General features: G+C 51.2%; 1 protein-coding gene and 1 long non-coding RNA gene across 5 annotated transcripts; both read right to left on the reverse strand.

Moving 5' to 3' along the window:
- Positions 1-849: 849 nt before the first annotated feature.
- On the reverse strand, positions 850-16,668 carry Rps6kl1 (ribosomal protein S6 kinase like 1). Of its 4 annotated transcripts, none has more exons than XM_085830555.1 (11): positions 16,572-16,668; positions 15,031-15,315; positions 13,150-13,274; positions 12,276-12,368; positions 6,554-6,601; positions 6,069-6,201; positions 4,809-5,129; positions 4,381-4,473; positions 4,159-4,241; positions 2,311-2,406; positions 850-2,046 (listed from the first exon to the last, which is right to left on the reverse strand). In XM_085830555.1, exons 2-11 carry the CDS (start codon positions 15,293-15,295, stop codon positions 1,936-1,938), a joined length of 1,368 nt encoding a protein of 455 aa, XP_085686681.1. In that variant the 5' UTR covers positions 15,296-15,315; positions 16,572-16,668; the 3' UTR covers positions 850-1,935. The 4 variants fall into 4 exon arrangements, with proteins under 4 accessions (XP_085686681.1, XP_021034192.1, XP_085686682.1 ...); XM_021178533.3 differs by having other exon boundaries at positions 4,809-5,399; XM_021178534.2 differs by having other exon boundaries at positions 1,249-2,046; positions 4,381-4,470; positions 4,809-5,399.
- On the reverse strand, positions 2,802-4,148 carry LOC147001278 (uncharacterized). Its single transcript, XR_015045245.1, has 2 exons — positions 3,562-4,148; positions 2,802-3,012 (listed from the first exon to the last, which is right to left on the reverse strand). It is a non-coding gene; the product is annotated as an uncharacterized LOC147001278 (long non-coding RNA).
- Positions 16,669-18,654: the final 1,986 nt, after the last annotated feature.

The raw sequence follows: 18,654 nt of genomic DNA on the forward strand, positions 1-18,654 counted from the left end.
TATGTGAATCCCCTTCAAAACACCAGGGGCAGTTTCCCTTTGAAGGGCTTGCATCATTTCTGAGATAGAGTGGGGAGCCACGAACACTCCTAATACCATTTGGACTTGGTTGCCACATGTGCATCATTATAAGCACATGTCTGGTTATGAACGGTGAGGGCCATCTCCTAGGAGCAGGAGTGTGCGAGGGGCAATGGACAGGATAGGGTTGGTCACCAACCCAGGATGACCCCAATGGATAGGCATGATGGAGTAGAGACTTCAACAGAGCCATACTTTCCCACACACCTCTCATCTGCTGATCCTGTCTGCAGAGAGGCCCTCCCTCTGGTGGCCTGTCCCAGGAAGAAGTAGGGTCCTTAAGAATTGCTGCTGGGAGGTGAGTTCAGTGAATTATGTATCAGGTCTAGTGTTTGATATGTTGCAAGTTTTAAAATTTTCTACTAAACTTCTGGAGTAGCTGTTCTGTTTTATTGAAAGGCCATCCAGAACTGGGACCGCGGTGTTCCAAACTGATGGCTCCACAGAGTTCCAGATGTGCAGTATGATGGCTGGTTAAGCCCGGAAGCGACCTGCACTCCATAAAGCAGTGGCCGAAGGTGTCTGGCACCGTGGGTTACCACAGAACCTACACCTGGGAGCCAGCTCTAGAAGGTCCTATGTTAACCTCTCAAGATCCTCTGTTTTCTCAGGAGAATCTTCCATGAGCTGAGGTAGATTAGATTATATGCTCCTCAAGTACCATGACCGCCTCAGGTGTCTTGTCTCCTAGCCTTCTTCCCTTTTTCTGAGGCTGTTCCTCAGGCTGCTTCCTTCCAGGCCACTTGCACTATATTAATGATGCAAAGATGCCACAGAAAGAATAGGCTTTATTAGAGGGTAGACAAGCCCCAGGCACTTGGAGGACCAGCGCGCACACACAGACGCACGCACACACACGCACTCAGGAACTGGGGATTGGTCAAATGAAGTTTGTTGCATGTACCACGGCCCAGCAACTGGGTTGTCTTGAGGCAAGCCCTCAGACCTGGGGAGGGGGCTGTCTTTGGACATACCACTTACTTCAGAGACCAGAAATACCTTTCTGAAGGCACCGGGTAAAATTGGTCCATATGTAACTCATTCTAAAAGTCAGTAGGCGGTGAATTGAATAGAAACTCATACCAAAATGCAGAGTGGAAAACAACCCCTGAGAAGAACTGACTGCTGGTCCTGTGGAGCAAGCTCTTCTGACACAGGAGAGCCAGCCAGAGAATAAAGCGCTTTATTCTGTTTTCAAACCCCGTCTTAAGTGGTACAACCGCATTCTTATCCTGCTCTTAAACACACTGGCTTCTCTTTGCCTTGATTTTATTCTCCAAAGTCAGAAATCAGAAGTTAGGGGTCAGGAGTGGCGAGTGGATCATACTGTGCCCCACCTCTCCCCACTTCACCCTACAGACCCTCCCAGCACCCGGACCTCTGTGGGAACGGCATCTGGTTGTAGCAGCCCACTGGTAGCATGACTAAAGTGGATCCAGGACAGTCCTGGTTTGGGTCTACTGAGCCAGAGGTTCAGTGTCCTGAGATGTCTCTAGAGATGCCCTACGTGGTGTACAGATGGCAGTGTCCCCAGATTTGTCAGTTGGCTCAGTGGGTATTGAGCAGTTTGGAATTAGAGCAACAGAAGGCACCCTTTGAGATGCTAGGTCTCAGCTCAAGGTCCAAGCTGTGTGGTCAGCAGGTATCTGTTGGCTGGTGAGTGTAGGTTGCTCGACGGGGTGCACCTCTCTGCCCTTGCAGCAGCTTCACCAGTCTGAGGCCCAAGCAGGTTGTGAGCAGAAAAAGTGGCTGCTGCGCCACGTGCTTCCCTTGAAGTCCACTGAGGGGAGGGGCCAGCCCAGCTGGTAGACAGTCAAGAGACCTGGGCCAGCCACACTGTCCATTCCCTGCCTCCTACCCTATTAGCCGGCTCCACTGGATAGTACTGAAAAAGGGATGGGACTTGAGTCTGCTGGTGCCACCACCTCCAGCTCCTAGGCGCCGCTGGGGCTCAAACTGCAGCAGCTGTGGGGAGAGAGTCAATCACTCTGCAGCCCTTCCCCATCCTAGAGGGAGATATCCCCCTCCTGGGGCTACCATCACCAAAGTCCCTAGGGTGTCCTTTCCTCGATAACCCAGTCAGCAAGCCCCTCCCCATGACTTTGGAGGTAGCAAACACAGGCATTCAAGGGCATTTATGCGTTCCAGCACTTGAATTAACGTGTATAGGCGGTTCCTCTCACCTCCCACCCATATACCAATAAGCCAGGGGCAGCGAGAACCTCTCACCTCAGTTAGCAGAGAAGCTGCTGGGCGACTAAGCCACTCAGGCAGCTGAAGTTGGGTGTGGGCCTGGAATCCTGAAGGGTGGCTCTGGGACAGTGCCTGGAGAGTGGGGGACACAAGGAGAGACCATCCTGGGGAAGCTTACACCCTAGTGGCAGCCAAAACTTGCACACACGTGTCACAGTCCAAGAGGAAGATCTTGATAGCTGCCTTTTGCTAGGATCTACTAATGACTTGGACGGAGCTAGACCCCAAACATTAAAGAAGTTGGCTCAGGGAAAAGGGGACTTGGGTTAGCACTGAAGTTGGAACCTGCAACTTTTTAGAACCATTGTCTTTATACAGTAGACACTATTGGGAACTCTTAGGTCTCTAGAAGCTACATATGCAGTGGCAGGCCTGCCATGCAGCTGTTGAGGCCAAGGCAGGAATGTGATGAGCAGCGGAGGTATATTGAGATAGGATGAGCTGCAAAAAGAGAGACAGGTGAGCCTTGTGGGGCTTAGGGTTCTTTTTTTTTTTTTTTCTTAATGAAGGGTTCTCAGAGACCCTGAGTTATGACCAACAAAGGCCCATCAGGTCTGGCCTTTAGGTCACTCACACTGTTGTCTTCTGGTGCCACTCAAACTGTTGCCTGCTCAAATGTAGTTTGTCTTCTCCCTTGCTTCCCAACCGGACTGGCCCCACATGTCATTCTGAGCTCATCTGAGTGGAGTACAGAGGGTAAAGCCTGGTCAAGTGGGTGATGTGTATATGTATATGTGTGTATATGTATGTGTGTATGTATATATGTGTATGTATGCATGTGTGTGTGTATATATGTGTGTATATGTATGTGTATATGTATATATGTGTGTATGTATGCAGGTATGTGTATATGTATGTGTGTATATGTATGTGTATATGTATATATGTGTATGCATGTGTGTATGTATGCATGTGTGTGTATGCATGTGTGTATGTGTATATGTATATGTGTATGTATGTGTGTATATGTATGTGTATATATATGTGTGTATGCATGTGTGTATGTATGCATGTGTGTGTATGCATGTGTGTATGTGTATATGTATATGTGTATGTATGTGTGTATATGTATGTATGTATGTGTGTATATGTGTGTATGCATGTGTGTATATGTGTGTATGCATGTGTGTATATGTGTGTATGTATGTGTGTATGCGTATATATGTGTGTGTATGTATGTGTGAATGTGTGTGTATGTATGTGTGTGTATGTGTAGGGTCACTGTACCTGACTGGTTGACCAGGAAGCTCTGGGAATCCTGCTGTCTCTCCAAGACCCTGTATTAGTTACAGATGTGCGTCATCACACTTGACTTTTGCATAGTTGCTGGGGATCAGACTCGAGTTTTACCAACTGAGCCCCTGTACAGCCCGCAAGTGTGCTTGGCCAACCCGGCTGATAAGGCAATGGCTGACTTGTATGGAGGAGCCTTCTCCCATCTCAGATTGAGGTCTAGGGACAATAGCCTTTAAGGGTAAGGGGGACTGGATAGTAGGAAAAAGATTTAGGTTATAATCCAGAGACCTTCCAGGGAAGGGTTGCTGCTTCTCCAGGCCTCAGGCCAGACATGCTTGTCCATAAGCCTCTGGTCATGCCAACTCACATAATTCATAGAAGCCAGCAAGTCTCCTTAGCCACAGGCCCTCATGCGGTAGGAGTTCTATTGCCAGTGGTCTGATGGATGGATGGACATCCAGCCCAATGGTCAGGCACGGAGAACCAGGCAGCCTCTGTTTTGACCCTGGCTGGCTGGCTAAGCCTCTGCTCAGCCTAAACCCAATGGTCCCCACCAGGGTTCTATACACTCCCTGCCCAGCTACTCACCATTCCTGTGAGCAATTCATACAGAAGTGAGCCATAGCTCCACCAGTCACAGGCTTCAGTCAGCTCAGAAATGCCCCCAACCTCTGCGAGAACAAGAACACACACATGCCCACCTCACAGAAGGGCCCTTTCTGTTCTCATTCTAGCACCCACTACCCATTCCGTCTTTAACCCGTGCAAAGGTGGCCAAGATCTAGACACCTCTCCCAACTCCCTTCTTGCCTGGAGCACTGTACAGACAGTCCACAGCCTCCTGGCTGCATCGTGGCTCCACTTCTGACCACTGGCCAAAATACGTGAGTTGGATGTGACCTTCTTGTCCAGTGTGCAGGGAGGAACAGTGGGACAAAGGTTGAAAGCATCAATGAGCATCAGGACTCTCCAGGCAGTCCCAAGGCTTCCCCCAATACAATCATGTCAGAGGCCAAAGGTCATCCCAGGTGGAGTCTCCCTAAGGGTGTGGCCCCTTGCTGCCCAGGGCCCAGGGGTGTTTCTGAAGCTGCCCTGGACCCCAGGTCCATGCCTTCTCTAAAGGAACAGATGAAGGAAGGGGAGGGGGAGGAACAGCTTTATAATCTTGGGGCTTCTGTTGACTCTGGGCTCCCATGTGAGGAGGAGTGGGGTTGGAGGAGGGAGGCTGGGGCTCTTACCTGCCTGGTCCAGGAGCAGGTTCTGTGGGTTGAGGTCCCGGCACAGCACCCCCTGCTGATGCAGCGCCTCTAGTGCCAGCAGCATCTCAGCTGCCCACTGCTTCACCTGTCCCTCCCTCAGGCTCCAGGCAGCTCTTCCGCTCCCCAGGCTGGCCCTGTTTGCTGATGGGGGGTGCTGACCCCTGCCTCGGCCATAGGCTCCTAGCACCCGGTCAGCCCCTTCTCGTACCCAGTGGAGCCTCTGCGTGGGTGCTGGGTTCGAACCCTGGCCAGCTCGCCTGACTTGACTGTGCGAGTGGCCACACGGGGCCTCTGTGGAGTCTGAAGAGTAAACAGCATTGGGCCTGGATGAAGGTTCAGCATCAGCCTCTTTCTGAAGCTGGAGGGCTGGTGGTAGGCTTTGGGAAGTCCGTGGAGGCTCCATTGGGATTCTGTTCTGCCTCAGGGTATGGCCTGGTGTGAGCTCTGCTGGGGTCATGAGGCTGAGGCGGGTGCTGAGTTGGGCTTGCGACTTCTCCTGAGTGGAGCCAGAGTTAAGCCCAGAGTATTGAAAATGGTCCTGGGAGCGTAGATGTGACCAAAGGGTGCCTCCTGGCCAAAGAGGGAATGAGAGCGTAGGAAGAAAGAAGAGCTCGGACATAGGCCCAGGCCCCATCCTGCCTTCCCTCCATTTCATCCCGCCCCCTCTGCCTCCTCAGAGATCTGATCACCCTGCTCTGACCCACCTCCAGGGGACTCAGCTTCAAGGCCTGCACACTCGATTGTTGGTGAACTTGGACTGAGTGTGTTTGAACACCAGTGTTCAACACGTTACACTTCCTCTTCACAAAAGGTAAGGCCACGCATGGATTTACAGTGGCTGCATCACGACCCAAGGATGTGCCTCACATTTTAGAATCACTAAGTATCTGCTGCGTGGCTCAGTTCCCGTCTTTACAGTTTTAGTCACCAGCCGCGCCATGTGGCCATTCAGGAATGGGCACTGACCAGGAAAACCAAGACTAGAGGAAATGGTAACAAAGAAGACAGCTGAATAAATGTCCCCCTTCACCTGCCTACGGTGGGAGCATCCTTCCGGGGATTCCCCCTGCTCCCTCGGCACCATACAGAGCTCCACAGCAGCCCGGCCCCACCCTCAACCTTCAGAAACTCTAGACTCTCTGTCTGTACCCCACGTGTGACGCAAGCCATAGTCCTCAGAGCTCAGAGTTGGGGAGAACAGTGAGACCCCAAAGCTCAGAGGAACTGATGGGCCCTCACCTTGCACATGCTCCAGGTGCAGGAAGATGGAGTCCTCGCTCACGAAGTATCGCAACAATTTTGTCATGTAGGGGACGCCATGTGGGATGATCGTCAGCCGCTCCCGGCTCACCATGTGACACCTGGGGAGGCTCTGGGGAGGGGACAGGGTATGTAAGTGAGCTGATACTGCCCAATGCTCTGGCTTCAGGGCACCGGAAGATAAATTGGGAGCCAGGCTGAGTAGCATCTGCTTCCACCAGTTCCTGGCCCAGCCCTCACCCCTGTAATCCCATGGAATCCACATCCAAGGATGGGATACAGTGTGTGCATGTCAGTCTTGGAGCCTTGGGCAACGCTCAGGGGAATTGGCAGAGTTGGGCTTTGGAGGAAGCATGGGCCTCATACGCACATTCCGGGGGTGGGGTGGGGGTGGGCAGGGGTCTCAAGAGCTCTGAGAAAGTTCCAAGAGGAATGCTGCACGCCAGCAGCCGGGCAGCACCTGCCTTCACGATGAAGGTTTCTCCAGTTGCCGGGTCCTGAACCACCTGCACCTGCCAAAGTCCAGGAGGCAAAGGTCAAACTGTGTTAGATCCCAGGCGTTCCATGGCCTGAGGCCCTGACTATTCCCAAACATCTAAACCCTGGTGCCTTTTCCTCCAGCATCTGCGACTCCTACCCTATGTCTCTCTGGGCTCTCGCTCTGTGGGACTACCCCACAGTTCTGTGTAGTGCCAGGATGGTATGGCTACTTCACCTAGGATGGCAAGAGGTCTAAGTACCCGCTGTTGGGTTTGCCATTACTCTCATGAGAACATCTCCACTCCCCCCTCCCCCACCTGCCTACACTAGCTAGGCCCTGTGTGGCCTAGAAGGACAGCCAAAATCAACACTTCAACTGCAGGCTTTCGCCAGAGGTCATCATCCCAGCAGGGATTGAAGGTGGCACTGAGTCAGTCAATTCTTCCGAGTTTTGCGCACAAGTGAAGCTAGGGCTAGGCGAGGTGGTGCATGCCTTTAATCCCAGCAGCGATTGAGAGAGGCAGAGGCAGGTGGACCTTGGTGAGTTCAAGGTCAGCCAAATGCACGGTGAGCCCTTTTCTCAAAACAGAACAAAACAAAAACAAAATAAAACCCAGAAAAACAAAACAAAACAAAACAAAACAAAGCAACCCCCCCAAACGCGTTAAGAGCCTGCGGCATCTGAGAACATGGTTCCAGATCAGGAGGGCTGCCTTCAGCAGGCTCGACACACTCCAGGAATTTCTCTTCTTTGCTACACTTCTTTTGAAATAAAGTGGGTGTGGTTGTGCACACCAGTCACCTGTCCTTTGACAGTAGCTGTCTCCTTCTCGGGGTGGCTTCAGTAAGTGGGGAGCTGGGTCCATACTGCTAGACAGTGGTGAAAAACAAAGCCTAGGAATGGAGTAGGGAAGAGCCCTGCAGTCCTTTGAATGGTACTGGGCCTCCTGCACACCAGGCTAAGAGCTCTGTTGCTGACTTATATCCCCCAGCTCAGGGCCCTGGTTCCCCAGCTTGGGCAAATAAGCTGACTTTCTTAACTACCAAAGAGGGATTAGAAACGTCCACCTTTGCTATATCGCTGGTTTGTTAGGCTGTAAATAGGAGAGTCCTTAATGGAGCCATAATGATATTACATGCTTGCCAAGTCACACACCTTCTCTGAACCTTGTGCTTGTTTCTGAGTTGTGTGTGTGTGTGTATGTGTGCGTGTGTATGTGTGTGTGTGTAGAGACCAGGCTTGAGGATGCTGGTGTCTTCTTCCTTAGCCACTCTCCATCTTACTTTTTGAGGCAGTCTCTTGCTGAACTTGGAGCTCACCTCTCTGGCTAAGTTGGCTGGCCAACAAGCTCGTGTCTGCCGCCTCAGGATTGGGGTTACAGACATGCACCCTACTAAGTCTAGCTTTGTACGTAGTTGCTGGGAATCAAACTCAGGTCTTCATGTTTGCATGGGAAGTTCTTTGCCAACTGAGCCTTTTCCCTAAGCTGCCTAAAAATGGGGGTCGTAGCAGTTCGCGCTTTCTGACGTCATTGTGCTTGTCGGTAAAAGCAGAGACCCCAAGTGTTAAATCCTCCTCAGTCCTGGTAATTATCATTGTCATTGTAGCAGAAACAGACACTGCTCACGCAGTGCTAAGGGCTTCGAACGGCTGGCTCACTTCACCGTGTTCTCCTACCAGCTTTCCTGGTGAAATTGAGGTTCTGAGACGTGAAACCACTCACTTTCAAGCCTACTGCTAAAAGGCTGTAGCATCAGAATTTGAATACAGACAGTCTGACCATAGAGAGGGGTGAAAGTGCCTGCCGGGCTGGGCCTTATTTTCTCCATAATCAGTAAAGCAAAAGCAGGGGCTAGGCTCACCCCAGCCCTCCTTCCTACACCAGGGCACCTACACCAGAGCAGCAGTATCCCTTTTGACCACAAGAGGTCGCCCTCTAATGGCTAACTCACCTAACTCAGGCTGGCCTTGGCTCCCTGACCAATGTTTGAAGACAGAGGCAGAAAACACTGGGATAATTTAGGAAAAGATTCCCGTAAGTATTGCCCCCCAGTTAGTTCCCCACCATCCTTCCCCAAGTGGTATTCCCCGCCACCACCTCCTTGACCAAATCCTCTGATTTACAGTCTGAAAACTCAGTCAAGGATGGGAGCCAGAAATTAAATAAGGACCCATGGTGTCAAAAACCTGTGTATTCAAAACATAGTATGCCCTACTTTCTTTTGGAAGGAATTAGACCAAAACATTAACAACGACTTCTCTGAAGTTAGGTGGGGCAGTGAATTGATTTCTTTTCCTTTTTCCTTTTTGGTTTTACACTCTCCACTCTCTCAGAATACTTCCAGCAGAGCGAACATTTTCCCAATGATACAACCAACCAAGCAAGCACACACATCCTCTCCCTCTGATAAGTGGCCTGGAGGACAGAATAGCCAACACCTGACTCCTTCGATCTTAGTTGTTCTCTCTCTCTGATCATTGTTAAGGGGCTGGAGATGTAGGTTGCTCGGGAGAGTGCTTGCATAGCACACACGAAGCCCTGGGTTTGCTCCTCAGCCTTGCATCAACTGGGAACAGTGATACACACCTGTCACCTAAGACTCAGGATATGAAGGCAAGAAAATCAGGAGTTCAAGGTCTAAAAAGTGGGGGCAATTATGAAAACACAGCACTGCCAAGCACAGCTTTCCCTGCGATGGAGATGTATGTGGTCCTGCCTTGTGCACTGGGGAAGCCATCGACCCTGGTGGTAGAGCCCATGCAACGGAGACACAGAAAACTAGGTTTTAATTAATCCACAAATGGGAGCATTGGGAAGATGGAAGACAATTGTGGCCACTGTTTGTTTGTTTTTTTAACATTTTATTATTTACTTATTTTACGTGAATACACCAGAAGAGGGCATCAGATCCCATTACAGATGGTTGTGAGCCACCATGTGGTTGCTGGGAATTTAACACTCTCTCTCTCTCTCTCTCTCTCTCTCTGTTTGTTTTTTGTTCTTTTTTTCCAGACAGGGTTTCTCTGTGCAGCCCTGGCTGTCCTGGAACTCACTTTGTAGACCAGAGCTGGCCTCGAACTCAGAAATTCACCTGCCTCTGCCTCCCAAGTGCTGGGATTAAAGGCGTGTGCCACCACTGCCCCGCTCCTGGTTTCCTCTTTTAATTAATTAATTATAAATACATTGCCTGCATGTATGCCTGCAAGCCAGAAGAGGGCACCAGATCTCATTACAGATGGCTGTGAGCCACTATGTGGTTGCTGGGAATTGAACTCAGGACCTCTGGAAGAGCAGCCAGTGCTCTTAACCTCTGAGCCATCTCTCTAGCCCCTGATTAGGCCTATTTTTAAGTAGGAAATCTAAATCCTGGGTGGAACCTCTCTTGAAGCAGGCAAGGCCCAAAACTTCAAAGATGTTTGCGTCTCTCCATTATAAGCCCTGACTGACCAGGTAGTCATTATATAGTCCAGGCTGGCCTCGAACTCACAGAGGTCTGCCTGCTTCTGCCTCCAGAGTGCTGGGATTAAAGGTATCTACCATACCCTGCCAGGGTCAAACAGGCTCCTAAAGGCTTAGAGGGGAAGATAGAGTTGAGCAGAGTTGGAACAGAGCGTGGGCAAGGCCAGTGCTCCAGCTCCTCCTTGCCTCCCTAGAGCTACATGGGAATTCGAGCCCCACGTCTCAAGATCTGAGTTTTGTTTTCCAGGAGAAGCTTGACATGTGGACTTTGATATGAAATCTACACATTTGAAAATGTTGGTAACAACAACCACAACAACAACAACGTCCCAAACCTGTATTTGAGCCAAATAAAACAAGAAGCAACTCAAAGGCTTTCCTTCCTCATGCCTAGTGCAAAGCATGAGTCTCCGAGGAAGCCCAGAGAGGGGTGGGGACAATCCCTGACAAAAGCCCCCAGGTGTCCTGACTGCCTACCTAGTCCCTCACATGCCCACTTCACTGCTCCCTGCCACCTCCGTTCCTGCACTTCTGCAGCCCTGTGGGCCCCACAGCCAGCACCTTTCTGGGGCCCAGGATTGTCCTGAGCAAGCTCCCTTCCTGGGCCTGAGGGTGGCCACTCGCAGGCACTAACACAGCTCTGCTGCCTGGATCTGTCCAGGCAGAGCTGTGGAATGGGACCAATGGCCCTAAGGCCTTTCCTAATTTGGGGAAATTTCTGTCCCTGGCTGGGACATAAACCTAGAGGAGGAAGAAAGACCCCAGGAGGGAACGGGGGGAATCTGAGAGAGGGTGAAAAGCAGCTACCTAAACATCTTAATGTCCCCATCCCGTCCCCCCACCCCATCCCCCAGTGCAGGCCTCAGGGCATGGAGGTTTCAACGCCTTGCACATGTGCATGTCCTTGGGTTGAACAAATCAGAGAGTTTTGTCACAGATTTCCCCTTGGGGACTCCTATATATGCACGTCCCCAAAAGCTCTGAGACTGTCTAAAGTTGAAGTACCAGGGGTGGAAACTTTCATTGAGTGTTTCCCCAAACGTATTTAGTTCAGAGCGCCTCTCTTCAAATCTGGCATCTCACTCAGAGATATGGTGTCAGTCAGTCTGTCTGTGAGAGCAGCTGTGCTTGGCCACTGTGCAGTTTGGGGGGGGGACTGCAGCAGATGGGAAGCTGGCTGGACCTTCCCTGAGCCTGGCGCCTGTTCCAGGGACCCTGGAGAAGCAGCTGGAGCGAGGCCTAGAGATGGGAACTCAGCCCTCCCTGCTCCTGTCGCTTGCACTCCTAGCCATCAACCATGCATCAAGTGTCTTAGCATGTGCCAGGCCTTTCCCAAAAACTGTTTCATTTCCTTCTCAGATCACCACTCTGGGAGGAGGAGACCAGTTCTCAGTGTCCATGGTTCACTGGCCAAACCCAGAGCATGCTTGCCCGCCTATATGGCTGAGAGGCACACACTGATCTCTTTTTCTCTATGGGCTCCCAGACCCATCAAAATTGCCCAGTGCTTCAAACTACACACTCTACCCTAAAAAGTCTGTCTCCACAGGCTGGGCAAGGGGTCCCGATATCTACGTCCGGATGGCTCTTAGAACTGTCTAGGGAGCCCTGGGCTAGAGGCAGAGGGCAATCTAATAAAGGCTCAACTCTTACATGACCTCTTTGTGCCTCCGATTTCTCCACTTTAAGAGGGGTTGGGATGCTATCTTCTGTCTTCTTGTCTACTCTGGATCAAGGGAATGGGAAAAGGTGCACAATGGGCTCAGGATGAGGGCAGGACTACCAGAGGAGAAAGGGCAGAGCTGCCAAGGCCCTGGACGATCCACGCCATCTCAAAGAAATGCATATGTCCACGGGTCAGGCTGGAGAGAAGGACCTTTCAGTACAGGAAGTGCTCAGCTGTGTGTGTCGGGAGGGAGACTCGGGGCTGCAGCCCTGGCGGGCAGACTGAGTGGAAGGAGGAGGGTTGTGGGAAATGGGCAGATCAGCGAGTGCTGGACGGTTCCCTGGGCTTAGCTCTTCCCACAGGCTCTGGGAGCTTTCTGTCTGAGCGGGCCACTGTCTGCTTCTTCTCATTCTCCTATTCCTCTGGAAAGCCTGAGAAGAGGAGCCACTGGACCGGGCTGTTCTCTCCTCCGATGCAGGCAGCACTATAGACACCTTCCATTCTATCCTACCTCCCCATCCTCCGCCACCCCTAACTGTACATGTCTGCTTCCCTTCCTGCACCCCAGAGCTTGCTCACCTTCTTGATGATGCCAACGACCCTGCATCCCTTCAGCTGCTCCAGAGCAGAGCTCAGTGTGCGGATGGGCCGGAGCCTCAAGCTGCTGAAGCCCTGTGGAGGAGAGAGACAAGACAAGATGTGCAGGGTTTCTGGATGTCGGGAGAGTACAGGGGGGCCACAGTGGCTAGGACTTGGGGTCCAGGCAGACCCTGCCTCACAGGGTCAGACTGAGTAAAGAAGCCCCTTGGTTCTGAGTTTGGGGGTGCACGGGTTCAAAGCACCCCAGCTGGCTTTTTGCTCAGCCCCTACCCAGCCTTATTAGGACTGCTTCTAGGGGCTTTGGAATCTCCTTCTCCAGAGGCTTGTCTGTGGGAGGTAGATGCTCTCAGGGTGTGTGGTGGGAACACGTGCATATGTGCGTGCGTGCGTGCATGCGTGAGTCTCAGCCTCAAAATGCAGATAACCTACTTTTGTGAAAGGCAAGCTACAGGACACAGTGGGCCTAGGAGGGGCGTGGCATGGAGAGTGCAGTTGGCCACTGGGTTAGGAAAGCGACAGGAGGAGCGTTAGATGCAAAAGTGTGTATGTGTGTATACATTACAAATACCTGTGTTATGCCCACTCAGCAGAAACAGAATCTGGAGACCCTGCGTACTCCTGTGAGAAGGACATGGAGTCACACACAAACTGGGGTGGGTGTTTAAGTCACGTATGCCAGGTGCTCTGTGAGGCTGAATGAGGCGTGAGGGTGTGGGAGACCCTGCCTCACACTCAGATTCACATCCTCTGCTGCCCACTCCTCCTTGGGGCAGGAGGGAAGTGAGGGTTGTATGGGGGAGGGGATGTCTCTCCCCAGAGTCATCCTTCTCTTCCTCAGGGAGGCTCTCCTCACCGTGTTGGGACTGGCTCCACTGCCCAGGGTTCGCTGCAGGTGGCAGTTGAAGATCTCCTCTGCCCTCCGTAGGTACTTGGTAATTTTCAGCTTCACAGCTTCACGCCTTTCCTTGTTGGGGTCAACTGTGGGGAACCAGGGGTCGCCATCTGTGGTCACCAGGACTGTGCTCCACCCTCTATCCTGGGCTTACTGGTGGCTGAGATGCCAACTCTGTCAACTCCGTCTGCCTGTCACCACCACCCATGACTCCTACTTCTCAGACAGCTTTAGCTGGTTCATCCCCCCAGCTCTGTGTGTGAGATCAGGGGCTGAGATGAGAGCTGCATGAGGAAATGGGGAACCACCATGGCCCTCAGCCACCTGTTCTTTACAGCGGTACCCACCATCTCACTGACTGTTCTCACATCCTGGGAAGGATCGAGGTGGAGATTTTTATGTCTCTTCCCTTCAGAAGAGGAGAGAGACGCTTTCGGGGGACAATGCTGCCTCTATCTCTGTCTCCCAGTATGAAAAAGGTCTGGGTGGAGATATTCCTTAGACGGATAAGGAATGCTTTGGGCACTCCTGAAGTTCAGGCATAGCAGGGTCCCCTCTACAGTGAATCTGGTGACTCTAATCATCATAGCCTGCCTGCCACAGGCCCTTTCGTCTCAGAGTTAGCATGGAAACGCCTCCTTCTGCCCCATCAGTGCTTCCCTCTCGCTCACAAGCCTGGGCCTCCCTTCCTTCCTCCCTCTCTGTGGAACACTGCTAGGCCTTTACTGGACACACATACGTCAGCATTCACATCTGGATGTCCCTTGCTAGGTCCCTCCTACCCCAGTTCTCCTCTTTTCTCCCTTTGCCTGCCCCTCTTTGCTCTTCCCATCCAGGATTATAATTTCATATCCACCTGCCAGTCAGCTCCACCTCCTCCCACCCCTGGAGTGCAATTTCCAGAGGGCCACTGCACAGCCCAGCTCCGTGGCCAGGCAGGTGCAGCAGGCCAAGTACGTAAGCCACAGGAGCTGATGAAGCCACAGTCCCACCTTCCGGTGTAGCCCTCAGCAGCTATGGAGCCTTGAGCAGACCCTCTAATGGCTCCATGCCTCAATTTCTGCACCTGGAAAGTGAGTTCCTGCTGGCACTGGAGAGATGGTTTGGTGGTTAAGAGCACAGCCCGCTCTTCTAGAGGACCAGGTTCGATTCCCAGCACCCACATGGCAGCTCACAAGTGTCTATAACTTCAGTTCCAGGGTATCTGACACCCTTACACATACACACATTCAGGCAAAACACCAGTGCACAGAAAACAGATAAAAAATGAATCATTAAAAAAAGAAGGGCTGGAGAGATGGCTCAGAGGACAAGAGCACTGACTGTTCTTCCAGAGGTCCTGAGATCAATTCCCAGCAGCCACATGGTGGCTCACAACCATCTGTAATGGGATCCAATGCCCTCTTCTGGTGTGTCTGAAAACAGCTACAGTGTACTCATATACACAATATAAATAAATTTAAGAAGGAGGAGAAGGAGGAGGAAGAGGAGAAAATTCGTTTTTGCCCAGAGCACACACTTGTAGCCTGAACCGTCGGGAAACTGATCTAGGAAGATTAGCCTGGGCAACAGTGAAAGGCCTATCTCAAATAATGATAATAATGATCCTACTAATAATTCCTATATACCTTTAACTATCAATGTGAGACTTGAATGAGTTAATATAGTGAAAACCTAACGGGGTCTGCCAGGTAGAAATGCCTTAATAAATCTAAGTCCTCAGAAATGTCCTTCACGGAAGTCAGGCAGGGTTAACACAATGCCCTAGTACGGACAGAGACAAAGGACCCTCCACTGGCCCTCTCCTGTCCACCTTCTGTCCGCACACATCCCCGCCCTCACCATGCACACCGCGGAGCAGCACGTCCACACCGTTCTGGTAATGGTTGAAGGCAGCCTCGTAGTCTTCACTGACATCTCGCTCCAGCGCCAGGTGGATCTGTGTAGCTGCGTCTACCAGGTAGTCACGTTTGGTCACATCAGCTGTCCCTGTAGCTACCCGGTTACGAATCTGTTCCAGGTACATGCAGGCTTGGGATCGTGCTCGTGAACAGGGCTCTGGCTCCAGGCCTGGTCCAGATGGACATTCGCAGGCTACCAGGCTCATAGTGGCCCTGCTGTTGTGACCTGTAAGAAGCAAAGGCATTAGGGGGAGACACGTGTTGGGAGCCACACCCCTACCTGTACTCCAGCGTTCTCTACTAAACATTGGAGAGACAGATGTTCACATCCAAAGGCTGGAGGAACAAGCGGTGGTAAACTCCCATCTTTGAGCTGGGTCCTACCTCAGTGTGGCAATGATAGATTAACACAGCGGGGGTGGGGGGCTTTCTTTTCTTTTCCACTCAAATTCAGCTCCACAAATACCATGTTGTATGAACGGAGCACGGAAAACTGGGGGTACCTGTGACCCACAGCTGCCTTTGAGGGGTGTCCACAGAGCAAACCCAGTGTCAAGAACATAGTAAACATACCAAAGGCACACACTGGCTTAAAGCTTCTGGTCGCACCTCTCCTCCACCTCGCGTCTCCCCTCCTCCCTGCCTTCCTTGCGAAGTTCCATTCAGCTCAGGGGTACCTCTCCCCAGACAAAACCTTTGGCCCAGAGAAGTCCTGAGTCAGCAAGTGGGGAACTCCCCTCTCCCCACCCCCCACTACCCAGGCTCCAAGCCGGGAATGGCGAGCTCATCAAAGCCCCCTGGGAGATGAGGTGACTGACAGATTAGATGCCAGTTCATGTGGAGTTCAGCGAGAGTGTCAGGGTGACCCAGCCCTATGGAGGCTATCCCAGAAGTCCAGGGGCCTGTGCGCCCTCCCAAGGACCTGACAGTAACTCCTCCCCAAGCAATGTGTGACCCCAATGGCCCAAGGGATAAGAGTGGCGGCTGCCAGAGGGGAAGGGGCAAAGAGAAAGCAGCCAGCAGCGCGGTCCCTGTCCCTCACAGCAGCCTAGCAGCCACCGTTGCTGTCTCGGGTACCCTGGAAAATGGCCAGGGGGTAGCTCTTCTCCCTGGATCTTTTCCGTCTCGGCAAGGAAAGAGACACAGGATAAAGGAAGAGGTGGGGAGGAAACGCACATATCCAAGCAGCCAGGAGGCCAGGAGATGGAGAAAGGCGGCCTTCCTGCTCTGCCAGGCCCAACGGGATAGGTAGCTTCGAGGCCTGTGCTGGGGTACCGAAGCCGGCTGCGCAGGGCTGCGGGTTGCGGGTCCAGCTCTCGGAGCCGCGTGCCTAAGACTATACACATCAAGCAAGCAGCGCGTGCACGACCCCGGCACACAAGGTGCATCACTACAGGGAACATCCAAGGAGGTCGGGCTGAGGCAGGGAGGGGAAGCCTCCTCTCCTGAGAGGATGGCTCAAGAGCAGACCAAATACTACACCTGTCCGCGTGCCAGAGCTCCGGGCCTTCCCGCCAACGCAGTCCCTTCACCTTCTGCAAGGCTCTGTCTGTGCCTACCACCCTTCCGCAGGTGCCTGGGGGCGGGGGTGGGGCGTCTAGCCGGGTGCCTGCCAGCCATTGGCTAAGGATGAGCTCATCCTCATCCCATTAGAATAAACCTCCAATCATCGTTCTCCTCGGCTTCTGACAGCCCTTAAAGCCCTAGAGTTTGCAAGGCCAGGAACTCTGGAGTGGGAGTCAGTGGGGATGGATGTGGGTGACTGAGTGTAGCGGGGAGAGAAGAGGTCTATTGTCACCCAGGGATGTGGCTGCCTTAGACCTCTAAGCCAATGAAACTTAACCACAGTACATACATTCAAGAGACTTTCTTCATTCACTTCTTCAGTTAGTCAATGTTTCTCTGTTGGGTGTGTACTCTGCCCTAGGGCTTAGGGTAGGGCTGCCTCTATGGCTTCACAGATCAATCTGCCCAGGGTTTCCTGGGCTCTAAGGTCAGGCGAGTGGTTCGGAGTTGAGCAGCACCGAATCCTAACCTGGAGTCAGAAATGCATCCCCAAGAAAGGCACAAATGACCCCGACCCCCTTACTTGTCAGAAGTCATTCTGCGCTTTGCTGTGACCTTGTCTCTGGTAGTTTTTTCCACACCAGTCTCCTCTGACTCCTCTTCCTCTTCCACACCCCTTCCTCACCCAGAGCTGTTGTCTTCTCTGGGGATCAAACTCAGGTCACCAGGCTCGAATGGCAGCACCTTATGCACTAAACCACTTCACCAGCCCCAGATTTATCTCTTTATTAATAAAATAAAACAACCTTTTTAAGTTTTGAGTTATTTATTTTTATCTTATGTATATTGGTGTTTCACTTGCAAATATGTCTATGTGAGGTGTTCAATTATTGAATCTGGACTTACAGACAGTTCTAAGCTTCCATGTGGGTGCAGGAAATTGAACCCTGATCCTCTGGACAAGCAGCCAGTGCTCCCAACCATGAGGCCATCTCATCATCCCTAAAGCATCTTAAGGGGGAGAGGGAGGGTGTAGGGGATTTTTCGGAGGCGGAAACTAGGAAAGGGGATATTTAAAATGTAAATAAAGAAAATATAAAAAAATAAAAGAAATTTAAAAAGACAAAAATCCCTTAAATCCAACAATCTAGGACTAAAATAAAACATAACCCACAGAAAGAGACTATTTGGACATCATGTATTTGATAGGGGTCTGGTCTCCAGAACATATAGAACATTCTTACATTTTGTCTTAGCTACTGTTCTGTTGTTGTGCAGAGACACCATGACCATGGCAACTCTTCTGAAAGAAAACATTTAATTGGGGGCTTGCTTACAGTTTCAAAGGTTTAGTCATTTATCATCATGGTGGGGTGCACGGTGGCAGATAGGCAGGCACTGAAGCAATAGCTGAAAGTTAATCCTGATCCATAAGAAGACAGACAGACAGACAGACAGAGGAGGAGAGAGAAGGAGAGAGAGAGAGAGAGAGAGAAGAGAAGAGAAGAGAAGAGAAGAGAAGAGAAGAGAAGAGAAGAGAAGAGAAGAGAAGAGAAGAAAGAGAAAGAGAGAGGGAAGAAGAGACGTAGCTTGGGTCTGGCATGGGCTTTCAAAACCTCAAAACACACTTCCTCCAGTGAGACCACACCTTCTAACCCTTCTAATCCTAGCAAAGAGTGTCACTCCCTTGTCACAAAGCATTTAAATACATGAGTCTATGGGGTCCATTTTTATTCACACTACTACACATTTTAACAAGCTAAAGACAAAAAATTCAAAACTGAGCAAAGGATTTTAATAATCTCCTCAAAGAAGATATAAAAACAATCAGTAAATAGATGAGAAGATATTTAATATCATTGGTTCTTAAGAGAATGCAAATTAAAGCCACAACAACGCATCACTGATATCCACTGGATGGCCATAGTAAGACAAATTCCCATAGCAAGGCTTGACAGTGTTCTGGGGAAATGGGGACCTTACACTGCTGTCGGGGATGTGGATAAGTCTCTACAGAAAGTGCGTTAGTTGATGCTCACAAAGTTAAATTTACAGTTAC

Source organism: Mus caroli, unplaced genomic scaffold (assembly GCF_978045245.1).
Source record: "Mus caroli unplaced genomic scaffold, Mus_caroli_1 scaffold_14, whole genome shotgun sequence".
NCBI lineage: Eukaryota > Metazoa > Chordata > Mammalia > Rodentia > Muridae > Mus > Mus caroli.

Excerpts from the sequence above, each read along its gene's own strand:
- Rps6kl1 (XM_021178533.3), bottom strand. The coding sequence starts at position 15,295 with ATGAGCCTGGTAGCCTGCGAATGTCCATCTGGACCAGGCCTGGAGCCA. Across the intron at positions 6,202-6,553 it reads GAGAAACCTTCATCGTGAAG|AGCCTCCCCAGGTGTCACAT; the intron begins GCAGGTGCTGCC and ends TCCCCTCCCCAG. Across the intron at positions 4,474-4,808 it reads CCTGCTCCTGGACCAGGCAG|AAGGTCACATCCAACTCACG; the intron begins GTAAGAGCCCCA and ends ACACTGGACAAG.